The 12,500-nt window shown below is 53.1% G+C and overlaps 1 protein-coding gene across 1 annotated transcript in view; it reads right to left on the bottom strand.

The window, feature by feature from the left end:
- Nucleotides 1-12,500, bottom strand: part of tnrc18 (trinucleotide repeat containing 18) — a 39,338-nt gene that overhangs the window by 17,238 nt on the left and 9,600 nt on the right. The window contains exons 4-13 of the mRNA XM_034711157.1: nucleotides 7,763-7,867; nucleotides 5,875-7,638; nucleotides 4,181-4,268; nucleotides 3,806-4,020; nucleotides 3,450-3,596; nucleotides 3,074-3,258; nucleotides 2,375-2,792; nucleotides 1,276-2,199; nucleotides 98-243; nucleotides 1-21 (exon numbers count right to left, since the gene is read on the bottom strand). The exon at nucleotides 1-21 is cut by the window's left edge and continues 113 nt beyond it. Of these exons, the coding sequence (XP_034567048.1) occupies nucleotides 1-21; nucleotides 98-243; nucleotides 1,276-2,199; nucleotides 2,375-2,792; nucleotides 3,074-3,258; nucleotides 3,450-3,596; nucleotides 3,806-4,020; nucleotides 4,181-4,268; nucleotides 5,875-7,638; nucleotides 7,763-7,867 (4,013 nt within the window). The remainder of the gene's footprint in view (nucleotides 22-97; nucleotides 244-1,275; nucleotides 2,200-2,374; nucleotides 2,793-3,073; nucleotides 3,259-3,449; nucleotides 3,597-3,805; nucleotides 4,021-4,180; nucleotides 4,269-5,874; nucleotides 7,639-7,762; nucleotides 7,868-12,500) is intronic.

The following is a 12,500-nucleotide window of genomic DNA, read 5'->3' as shown; positions in this document are numbered from 1 at the left end:
CAGAGACATTTTACTGAAGAGCTGCGGAGAGCAGAGAAAGTGTTAACGCCTCACCAACACCAGTTGATCTCTGTGGAGGACAGGCTCTTCATCTCACCGGCTCCTCCTTCCTCTGCCTCCAGCTGTACTTCTTGTTGGGGTCCAGCGTCCGACACAGGTCGATGTGGGACTGCGTCTCGATGGCCTCCAACAGGATCTGCCTGCTGGCCTCCAGGAGACAGTCTAGAGCGTCCAGCGTCAGATCTGTTCAGATAAAACATGAGTGAGCGGCTCACTGTGATCCATCTATCTATCCATCCATCTATCCATCTATCCATCTATCTATCTATCTATCTATCTATCTATTTATTCTTACTTCCACCCATCCATCTACCTTTCCTTCCTTCCATCCATCTATCCTTCCATCTATCCTTCCATCTATCCATCCATCTATCCATACATCCATCTATCCTTCCATCCATCCATCCATCCTTCCACCCATCCATCCATCTATCTATCCATCTATCCTTATTTCCACCCATCCATCCATCTATCTATCTATCTATCCTTATTTCCACCCATCCATCCATCTATCCATCTATCCTTATTTCCACCCATCCATCCATCTATCCATCTATCCATCTATCTATCTATCTATCTATCTATCTATTTATTCTTACTTCCACCCATCCATCTACCTTTCCTTCCTTCCATCCATCTATCCTTCCATCTATCCTTCCATCTATCCATCCATCTATCCATACATCCATCTATCCTTCCATCCATCCATCCATCCATCCATCCATCCTTCCACCCATCCATCCATCTATCTATCCATCTGTCCATCCATCCATCCATCTATCCATCCATCTATCCATCCATCTATCTATCCATCTATCCATCCACCCATCCATCCATCTATCCATCCATCCATCTATCCTTCCATCCATCCATCCATCCTTCCACCCATCCACCCATCCATCTATCCTTCCTTCCATCCATCCATCTATCCATCCTTCTATCTATTAATCCTTCCTTCCTTCCTTCCTTCCTTCCTTCCTTCCTTCCTTCCTTCCTTCCTTCCTTCCTTCCTTCCTTCCATCCACCTATCTATCTATCTATCTATCTATCTATCTATCTATCTATCTATCTATCTATCTATCTATCTATCTATCTATCTATCATCCATCCATCCATCCATTCATCCATCCATCTGTCTAAATATACACTTATCTGCACAGACATGTTACCTTGTCTCCTTCACTACCTTCCTTCCTCCCCTCGTCCCTCTCTCACCTTTCTCCATGCTGATCTGCTCCATCTCTCTCTGGGCCATCTGGCTGAGCAGGGCCATCCCCTCCAGCGCCACCATCTCCAGAGCTCCAGCCTCTCTGCAGTCCAGACCCAGGACGGGGTCTTCTGTCTGCGGTACAAGAACCGGGGCGGGTGGGGAGCCGGGTCGGGCCTGAGCCATCTCAGTGGCCATTAGCAGAGCGAGCATCCCGGCCATGGGATCCTCTGGACCTTCGAGGAGCGGCAGCGGGGAGTCTGAGGCGTGAGGAGGACAGACGGGCGTGTCTCTCTGAACAGGAGCGTGTGAGACCACGTAAGGGCCTGCTGGTCCGGGTTCAGCCTCGGCCCCGGCTGTCAGCTCCAGTGACGGAGCAGACTCCTCACTGTGTGTCCCTGTAGAGATGCAGAGGTATCGCTGAGGATCCGTGTGGACCTCAGGTTTAGGTTCCTCTGTGAGCAAAGGAGGCGGAGGAAAAGCTGAGCGGCAGGAGTACGGTGAAACCTCAGTCTTGATGTGACCTCCGGTCTTCTCGTCCTCCTGTGTCTCTAGTCTTTCGGCCTGTTGAGGTCTAGGGCTGGGGACAAGCAGAGGTAGCGGCTTCGGCGCTTCTCCGTCTTGCTCCGGGGCGGCCAGTGCCGGACTTACGCTGCGACGAAGAGGACCCAGAGGTTCTACTCTGACGTTGAGCCGAGGATGCTCAGGCTCCTGCTTCGGAAATGATCCGGTCTGCAAGCAGTCCAGTTTTTGGGGCTTCATGTCTGAATCCAGCAGCCGAGGATGAAGGAGGGCAGAAGGAGGAGGGGGGGCTGCAGGGACGGGAGAGCGGGAGCGATGTGGTGGGACCACTTCAGTGTTAGCTCCAGTGGATGCAGGGACGTGATACGGGGGGAAAGGAACCGACTGATAAGGGAAACCTGGAGGGAGATCTGTCAGAGAGAAGCAGAGTCAGTGATCCACAGAGGAGTTCATACAAACATGAAACATGGCGGACTAAAAGACGCCGTCAGGGCGCGATGATGATGATGATGATGGTCCTGGGTGAGCCAATCAGACATCAGTACACAGAACATGCTTCAGCCTCTCAGAGAGCAGCTCACTCACCAGAGTAGATTCCCTGAAAGGACGCAGAGGCCGGTTTCTGTCCTCCTCTCTGCTCCCTCCGTGACTCCTCCCCCTCCTCAGCCGCCTCCTGTTTCGGACGCCGTGGCGAGGAAGGGGGCGGAGAGGCGGAGCGCGGGGAGGGTGGGTGAGGCAGGGGCATCGTTGGTGGGAGAGACAACACTCTCTGCTCGCCCTCCTCGGACTTCAGCGTGGTCACCGGTGAGGGGAGCGGAGGCAGCGGTGTGAGGGAGGAGGTGGACGGGGTGGAAGAGCGAGAGGCAGGGGGAGGTTTGCGGGGGTGCATGACGGGTGAGGGAGAATGGGAGGATATGGAGGAGGGGCGGGGCTTGGGGTCGGCGTTACGCCTGTCCGCTTTGTCTTCTAAGTCGGGTCGGTGCTCGCTGGCCTTTAAACGCTCCTGAAACACAGAGAGGGGCGGCTCAGTGAGGTGTGACACATTCAGGGTCGCCTGCAGGACGAGCTGCAGGAGTTCACTGGAACCTGGTGTGTGAAGGGTTAACTTCAGCTCAGAGGTCATCGGAGGTCATCAGAGGTCATCAGGTGTTCGATAAATGAACTCTCTGATCAGAGCTCCAGAGAGAGACAGACTGAGCCCCGAGTGATATATATAGGCGTGTGTGTGTGTGTGTGTGTGTGTGTGTGTGTGTGTGTGTGTTTGTGTGTGTGAGGTGGACTCACCACAAGCTGTGCGTTCCTCTGCAGCTCCAGGACCTGCGCGGTGTGCTGCTGGATCATCAGCAGCTCCTGCTGCCGGAGGATCTGCTGCTGGGAGAGGAGCTGCAGCTGGGCGGCGTGCTGGAGCGAGCTGCCCGTCCCGTAGACCCCCGACCACACCGAGGCTCCACGATCCAGCACATCGCCTCCTACAGACAAGCACAGGAGACAGAACGTCAAGGCTGCTGCAGCGCTTCAACACGCTCCTCACAGGTTCTACTTCATTTATCCCTCGCTTCTCCAGCATCACGACCACCGGAGGAGAGACAGGAAGTGAGAGGAGCAGGAGACGTGCAGCAAAAGGTCAGGAAATCAAACCAGCAGATGCACACGCACTCACCGTAGTGTGACAGGTGTTCAGTGGGGATGACGATTAGCTGACCAGACTGAGGGTCTCGGGCAAACTGGTATGGAGGGGGCATGGACCCTGGCATAGAGGAAGGGTATCCTGGGGGGAGGGTCTGGTGGAGCGAAGATGGACCCAGGCCTGGTGGGGAGAGAGAGAGAGAGAGAGAGAGAGAGAGAGAGAGAGAGAGAGAGCTGCAGTCAGAGTGTGGTGTCGATGCAGACATGTAAACCAGCCTGTAGTCGTTGAGGGTTTGAGTGGAGGAGCTGCAGAGCTCTGATGTTCGGAGGTTAACTCTCGTTGACTCATGAATCTGTTTGTTCACCGTTTCCTGGTGTGACATCACTCACCGTACGGCGAGCTGGGCAGCCAGACTGGAGGGGCTCCGGGCCGGCTCATCCAGGGGTGAGAGGTCAGAGTTGAGGGGTCAGGAGGCCACCGCGCCGCCCCTCCAGTCACCATGAGGTTTGGGGTCATGAGGCTGGGCGTCATTATACTGGGCGTCAGGCCGGACGACAGCGGGGCGGGATGCATCTGAGCGAAGTCTGCCAGCTCCTTGGACTCACTGGAAGGAAACCACATGCTGGATTTAATGCTGGTTCACCCCTCAGCTTATATTATTAGACATACTACATTATTACTTCTTTATAATCATTATAATCATTATTACCTCTTTATAATCATTATAATCATTTGTCTATTAGGCTTCAGCCTCGTCTGCATACCTCAGCACTTTGTCCTGCTCGCGCTCCAGCCGGCCAGCCAGCAGCCGGTCGTCATGATGTCGAGCACGGTCCTCCACTCGCTCCTCGTCTGCACAGAGGAGAGGAGAGTTCAATGTTCCCAGCCTCAATGAAAGCAGCACACGGACAGCAGGGTGTTCTCAACGTGTTCTTAACATGTTCCTTAAGTGTTCTCAATGTGTTCTAAAAGTGATCTCAACAAGTTCCAAACATGTTCTTAACGTGTTCCTAAAGTGTTCTCTAGGTGTTCTAAACATGTTCTTAAAGTGTTCTTAATGTGATTCTAAAGTGTTCTCAATGTGCTCTCTAAGTGTACTAAACATGTTCCTAATATGTTCTTAACATGTTCTCAGCATGTGTTCTATGTGTTCTCAACGTGTTCCAACGTAGCTGCTTCAGAGATCACAGCCTTCCTGACCATCAGAAGCTCTCTGAGTTTATTCGTCGTGTTTCTCTTGTTGTGGTCTTTGAATACAGAGTGACATCACTTCCTGTCGTTTCAGTGAGGAGAAAGTGTTTATACCAGCACCTTAGTGTACCAATGATGCTCTGTATGTAAACAAACAAGGTTAAACCCTCTAAAAGGACAGTGTGTGTGTGTGTGTGTGTGTGTGTGTGTGCGTGTACACCCTCTCTTGTTTATTCAGAGCTCTTCTCAGTGAGAGAGGAAAAATGATGTCAGACCAATCACTCTGCTCCATGAATAAACGCCCCCAAACACACGCACGCACACGCAAGCACACACACACATGCACGCACGCACGCACACACACACACAGAGTCCATCACTCTGAAGACTGATCCATCGCTTAGCAACACAGCCTGGTCTTATTGTAATTCAAGGCTTGTTTGTAGCTTTTAGCTGCTCTCTGTAATGACAGGTTTAATGCGGGGGGAGTCACTGCAACGAGGGAGGGAGGGAGAGAGGGGGGGGGGGGGGAGGGGACAGAGAGAGAGAAAGAGAAGAATGGAAGAAAGGAAGGAGGAGAATAAGAGTGAGGACAGAAGGAACGAGTCTGAATGACCTTGGCGTCCAGGAATAGAGCTCTGCAGGTCTCTCCACAGAGAGCCTGAACCCACCACATGACCAGCCTGCAGGGTCAGAGGGGCGGGGCTTAAACCATCCTCCTCATGCCCCAACACCTCCAAGTCATCAGAGCTGAGGAAACAACTCTGATCCCTCACGAGATGGATCCTTCATTATTCATGGGAACCAAAAGGACTAATGAAACGCTGCAGAGCAGAGAGCAGGAGGAGGGCTGCAGGAAACACAGGAACATCTACGACAGAGAGAAACCCCAGAGACCACTAAACAGGACCCCTGAGCACTAACATGGATCAAGGTTCTCTGTTAACCCGCCTGGACGATGAACGAGTCTCATGCTGATGTCTGTTTATAGAGAGAAATCCTCCTCAGACCAGCTCTGGGAGAATCAACACGCTGGACTGTGCTCCTCCTGCTTCTGCTCTCCATACTGACTGTTTCTCCCTCAGACACCAAAGACTGCTGATACCTGATACTACGAGGAGTACACGAACCAGAACAACCCCCAGACTAGAATCCAGACCCCCCTCTGTCCACACTATTCAATGGGTGTGGACACCAAGCAGACAATCAGGGTTGAGTATCCACTCTGACCCGGACACAGAGACCTAACATCAGAGACAATGTTTACCTTTGATGGCGGTCTGCAGCAGCGTCCTCTGAGTGTCAGGCGGTCCACCGCTCGGTTTGCTGGTCCCGCTGTCTCTCTGTCGGGCCACGGCAACGGCGATGCCCACCGGAGGATGACGTACCTCTCCCTCGCCCTCCCGGCCGAACGAGCGGGCGCTGTCGGGACGCTCCTGCTCCCTCTTCAACTGGGGGGGCATCCTGAGTGACCCTGAACCCCCTGACACCCTTTCCCTGTCTCTGTCTCTGTCCCTGTCCCTGTCTCTGTCCCTGTCTCTCTCCCTCTCTCTCTCCCTCTCTCTCTCCCTCTCCCGCTCCCTCTCCCGCTCTCTCTCCCTCTCTCTCTCCCGCTCTCTCTCCCGCTCTCTCTCTTTTTCCCTCTCCCTCTCTCTCTCTTCTGGTCCAATGTGTCCAAGACCCCCAAAGGGTCCCCGGCCGTCAGCAGCGTGCCTGGAGGACCCAGGACTCTCTGAGGCAAAGTTCCCACTGTATTTGATGAGACTCTGCATGGCAGAGACCTCTGACTGATCAGAGGCCCCTCCCCCCACTCGCTCTCCCCCCGGTCTGTAGAGGGGGTCCAGGTAGCGTCTCTGGCTCCCCTCCTCACCTGTGTGTTGGGAGGGGTGTGTTTGGGGGGAGTGGCTGTGGATGGAGTGTGTGTTACTTCCGGGGCGGTGTGTGTGTGGGGACATTTGTGTGTGTGTGGGGGAGGACAGTGTGTGTCCGTGTTGTGCTGCCAGGGCGGCCATGTGACTCGTAGCATAGTTCGCTAACGGACTGATGGAGGTACTCCACTTTGACTCCGCCCCTGCCCGCTCTATGCCCAATCGTAGGGAGTGTTTGGGGGCGTCCCTGCTCTCCGGGCTGAGCCGTGATTGGCTGGGGGGGAAAGAGGAGTCCTGTCCTCGTCTCCCAGAGGAACCGTTAGAACAGATGACAGAACCCTCCTCTCGATGATCCGTCAGGCTCCGCTCAGGAAACCTGTAGCTCTCTCTCTCTCTGTTTCTCTCCCTCTCTCGCTCCCTCTCTCGCTCCCTCTCTCGCTCCCTCTCTCTGTGTTTGTTGTCCCGGGCCTGAGACGCGATCTGGATCGGCCCGGCCCGCTCGTCATAGACCTCCACAGAAGGCACATATGTGGGAGCAATTACTCGCTGCTCTCTGATTGGGTCTCTGGGTGTGGAGGAGGAGGAGGAGGGGTGAAGTGCAGGGGGAGGGAAAGCGTAGGAGACGTGATGGGTTCCGGCCGACGGGGCCCCAGAGTCGCTCCTTCTTTGTCTGTCGGGGTTGTTGGAGCTGTGGTTGTGGGCTCGAGAGCCCCCCTCCTCATCCCGGCCCCCTCTGTCTGTCTCCAGTCCATGAAACCGGCCTACACCTCCTCCCATGCCTCCTCCCCCGGGTCCTCCTGAAGGGAAGGCGTGCTGAGGAGGTGACGGCCGGGGTCTGTGCTCCGCTGTGGGTTGTGGTTTCGGCGGGTTCGATTGAGGACTCAGGGGCCAAACGTGTCTTTCCCTGTCCAAGTCCCGCTCCCCGCTCCTCCCCCGCCGCTCCTCCTCGCTCCTTCCGTCCTGCGTCAGGTCCACCACGCTGCGCGGCCTCTGCTCCTCCCTCGACCGCTCCCTTTCTCTGTCCCTCTCACATCGGTAGTGTCGCTCCCTCCCGGCGTCCCGGGACGTCCTCTGCGGGGGCGTGGAGCTGGATGGGGCAGTGTGGGGGGCGGATGGAGGGTGGAGAGGCAGCTGGCTGAAGGAGGCCGGCATGTAGAACCCGTCTGAAATACAAGAAACAGAAACACAGGATGATTCAGAGGTCAAGAGGGGTCAGAGGTCATAGAGTCTGTGGACGAATAAAGACCTGCGACCTCCGGGAGAGGATTCGCTCTGAGCGAGACTGACCTTTGTGTGAGTCGTAGAGAGGATGAGAGGACAGTGACGGAGGGTCCAGGTGTCCCAGGGACAGGTACGGGCTGGAGTACAGGCTGCTGGGCAGGTGAGGGTACCCTGAAGAGAAACACAACATGAAGTCAACAAGCAGAGACTTCCTCTATGTCCTACACGTTATTAAGCCTCAGGAGGAGACCGCCTCAACACCCGCTCACATCAAGAACACCCGATCACATCCAGAACACCCGATCACATCAAGAACACAAGCTCACATCCAGAACATCCGCTCACATCCAGAACACCCGCTCACATCCAGAACACCCGCTCACATCCAGAACACCCGCTCACATCCAGAACACAAGCTCACATCCAGAACACAAGCTCACATCCAGAACACAAGCTCACATCCAGAACACAAGCTCACATCCAGAACACAAGCTCACATCCAGAACACAAGCTCACATCCAGAACACCTGCTCACATCCAGAACATCCGCTCACATCCAGAACACAAGCTCACATCCAGAACACAAGCTCACATCCAGAACACAAGCTCACATCAAGAACACAAGCTCACATCCAGAACACAAGCTCACATCAAGAACACAAGCTCACATCCAGAACACCTGCTCACATCCAGAACACCTGCTCACATCCAGAACACCTGCTCACATCCAGAACACCCGCTCACATCCAGAACACAAGCTCACACCCAGAACACAAGCTCACATCCAGAACACCTGCTCACATCCAGAACATCCGCTCACATCCAGATGACCCGCTCACATCCAGAACACAAGCTCACATCCAGAACACGAGCTCACATCCAGAACACAAGCTCACATCCAGAACACAAGCTCACACCCAGAACACAAGCTCACATCAAGAACACAAGCTCACATCAAGAACACAAGCTCACATCCAGAACAAGCTCACATCCAGAACACCTGCTCACATCCAGAACACCTGCTCACATCCAGAACACCCGCTCACATCTAGAACATCCGCTCACATCCAGAACACAAGATCACATCCAGAACATCCGCTCACATCCAGAACACCCGCTCACATCCAGAACACCCGCTCACATCCAGAACATCCGCTCACATCCAGAACATCCGCTCACATCCAGAACACCCGCTCACATCCAGAACACAAGCTCACATCCAGAACACCCGCTCACATCCAGAACACCCGCTCACATCCAGAACACCCGCTCACATCCAGAACACCCGCTCACATCCAGAACACCCGCTCACATCCAGAACACCCGCTCACATCCAGAACACCCGCTCACATCCAGAACACCAGCTCACATCTAGAACACCAGCTCACATCCAGAACACCCGCTCACATCCAGAACACAAGCTCACATCCAGAACACAAGCTCACATCCAGAACACAAGCTCACATCCAGAACACAAGCTCACATCCAGAACACCCGCTCACATCCAGAACACCAGCTCACATCCAGAACACCCGCTCACATCCAGAAACCCCGCTCACATCCAGAACACCCGCTCACATCCAGAGCACCCTGCTCACATCCAGAACACCCGCTCTTATCCAGAACACCCGCTTACATCCAGAACACCCTGCTCACATCCAGAACACCTGCTCTTATCCAGAACACCCGCTCTAATCCAACACCTGCAGCTCCCGCCTCTCACCGAGGACCAGGTCTGCCCTCTGTGTTACTTCACAGGTCATCGTGGGAAATGTTCAGGATTCACAGTGTAGTTCTTGGGGCCAGTTTGAGGTTGTCTTTGGGTCAGAGTCTGCCCGTCAGCCAGCTGCTGCTCTTAGAGACCGGTCTTAATATAGACTCCCTCCTGATGATGGAACTCTGGACTTAAAAGTGCTGAGCTGGTTGCTCCCTGGATGCTGGCTGGTGTCACCACACAGGAAAAAAAAAACTCTGCCACCCAGAAAGGGCGAGACATTCCCGTTCCCACACTCCGGCCATTCCAAGACATATCAAAGACGCCGTGGTTGATCCAGCACGCCGCGGCAGGGAGCAGAGCCTGAGTATAAATCTGTCTCCTCGCTCCGGTTATAGAGGCGGTTAGAGGGAGACAGAAATACATAAGGACTGATGTGAGGAGGGCAAACCTGGACAGGATATGTCTTTAAGCTAAACTTTAAATTCGGTCACCCTGTCCTTTACTCCTCCTCAGGACACAGATTCAACCCCTCACTGAGCAGGGAGGACAGAGAGACAGAGGAGAGGACAGATTCAATCCCTCACTGAGCAGAAAGGACAGAAAGAAGGAGGAGAGGACACAGAGTCAACCCGGCACTGAGCAGAAAGGACAGAAAGACGGAGGAGAGGACAGATTCAACCCGGCACTGAGCAGAGGGGACAGCAAGGCTCTGGGGAGGACAAACACTCGCTAAGATGTACGAACAGCGTATAAATAAACCTGCAGAGTCTAAAACTGGTCCTCAGCTGGGTCATGGAGGGGCGCTGTGGAGAAGTGGGGCAGGAAAACTACAGGAGGACCGACAGAGACAGAGTGCAGACAGGACAGGAGGCTCAGAGGGAGGACGATGGATTACAGTAATGTGTGACAGGCGAGAGGACAACACCGGTCAGAGACAGAGGAGAGGAGACGCATGTAGGACACAGCCGGGAGCAGAGACAGAACTGGAGCAGGGTCCCTCAGGAGTGAGCGATGAGCAGCAGAGGAACCCGCCTCCTGAGCTCCAGCTGGGATACTCATATGATGTCTGCAAGGTTGGAGTCAGAGCCAGGCCGATACCAGACCTTAGAGACCAAAACCACTACAGATCTTTACCAGAACATCCACGTTAGCAGCTTTAGCTTCATGGCAACACTGCTCCCTTAAGACCGGCAGACTTTCATCATCTGATACCGACACCAGTATCAGCCTGTCCTGTAGTCACAAACACAACATCAGGGATCCACAGGTACCAATCGGATCTGATCCTTTACGTCCTTGTCTCCATGAAACTTCGTCCACGTGAAACATCGCACACGTGAAACATCGTCCATGTGAAACATCGTACATGTGAAACATCGTCCATGTGAAACATCGTCCACGTGAAACATCGTCCACGTGAAACATTGTCTACGTGAAACATCGTCCACGTGAAACATCGTCCACGTGAAACATCGTCCACGTGAAACATCTTCCACGTGAAACATCGTCCACGTGAAACATCGTCCACGTGAAACAACGTACACGTGAAACATTGTCTACGTGAAACATCGTCTACGTGAAACATCTTCTACGTGAAACATCGTCCACTTGAAACATCGTCTACGTGAAACATCGTCCACGTGAAACATCGTCCACGTGAAACATCGTCCACGTGAAACATCGTCCACGTGAAACATCGTCCACGTGAAACATCGTCCACGTGAAACATCGTCCACTTGAAACATCGTCCACGTGAAACATCGTCCACGTGAAACATCGTCCACGTGAAACATCGTCCACGTGAAACATCTTCCACGTGAAACATCGTCCACGTGAAACATCGTCCACGTGAAACATCGTCCACGTGAAACAACGTACAGGTGAAACATTGTCTACGTGAAACATCTTCTACGTGAAACATCGCCTACGTGAAACATCTTCCACGTGAAACATCGTCTACGTGAAACATCTTCTACGTGAAACATCGCCCACGTGAAACATCGCCCACGTGAAACATCGCCCACGTGAAACATCGTCCACCTGAAACATCGTCTACGTGAAACATCGTCTACGTGAAACATCTTCTACGTGAAACATCTTCCACGTGAAACATCGTCTACGTGAAACATCTTCTACGTGAAACATCGCCCACGTGAAACATCGCCCACGTGAAACATCGCCCACGTGAAACATCGTCCACGTGAAACATCGTCTACGTGAAACATCGTCCACGTGAAACATCTTCTACGTGAAACATCATCCACGTGAAACATCGTCTACGTGAAACATCATCTACGTGAAACATCGTCCACGTGAAACATCGTCCACGTGAAACATCTTCTACGTGAAACATCATCTACGTGAAACATCGTCCACGTGAAACGTCGTCCACGTGAAACGTCGTCTACGTGAAACGTCGTCCACGTGAAACATCGTCCACGTGAAACATCGTCCATGTGAAACATCGTACATGTGAAACATCGTCCATGTGAAACATCGTCCACGTGAAACATCGTCCACGTGAAACATTGTCTACGTGAAACATCGTACACGTGAAACATCGTACACGTGAAACATTGTCCACGTGAAACATCGTACACTTGAAACATCGTCTACGTGAAACATCGTGCACGTGAAACATTGTCTACGTGAAACATCGTCCACGTGAAACATCGTCTACGTGAAACATCGTACACGTGAAATATCGTCCACTTGAAACATCGTCCACGTGAAACATTGTCTACGTGAAACATCGTACATGTGAAACATCGTCTACGTGAAACATCGTCCATTTGAAACATTGTCCACGTGAAACATCGTCTACGTGAAACATCGTCCACGTGAAACATCGTCCACGTGAAACATCGTCCACGTGAAACATCGTCCACGTGAAACATCGTCCACTTGAAACATCGTCCACGTGAAACATCGTCCACGTGAAACATCGTCCACGTGAAACATCGTCCACGTGAAACATCGTCCACGTGAAACATCGTCCACGTGAAACATCGTCCACGTGAAACATCGTCTACGTGAAACATCGTCCACGTGAAACATCGTCTACGTGAAACATCGTTCACGTGAAAC

Source organism: Notolabrus celidotus, chromosome 20, assembly GCF_009762535.1.
Source record: "Notolabrus celidotus isolate fNotCel1 chromosome 20, fNotCel1.pri, whole genome shotgun sequence".
In the NCBI taxonomy this organism is placed as follows: Eukaryota; Metazoa; Chordata; class Actinopteri; order Labriformes; family Labridae; genus Notolabrus; species Notolabrus celidotus.
Note: the sequence above shows the minus strand (reverse complement) of the source record. Positions and strands in the feature narration are given on the sequence as shown.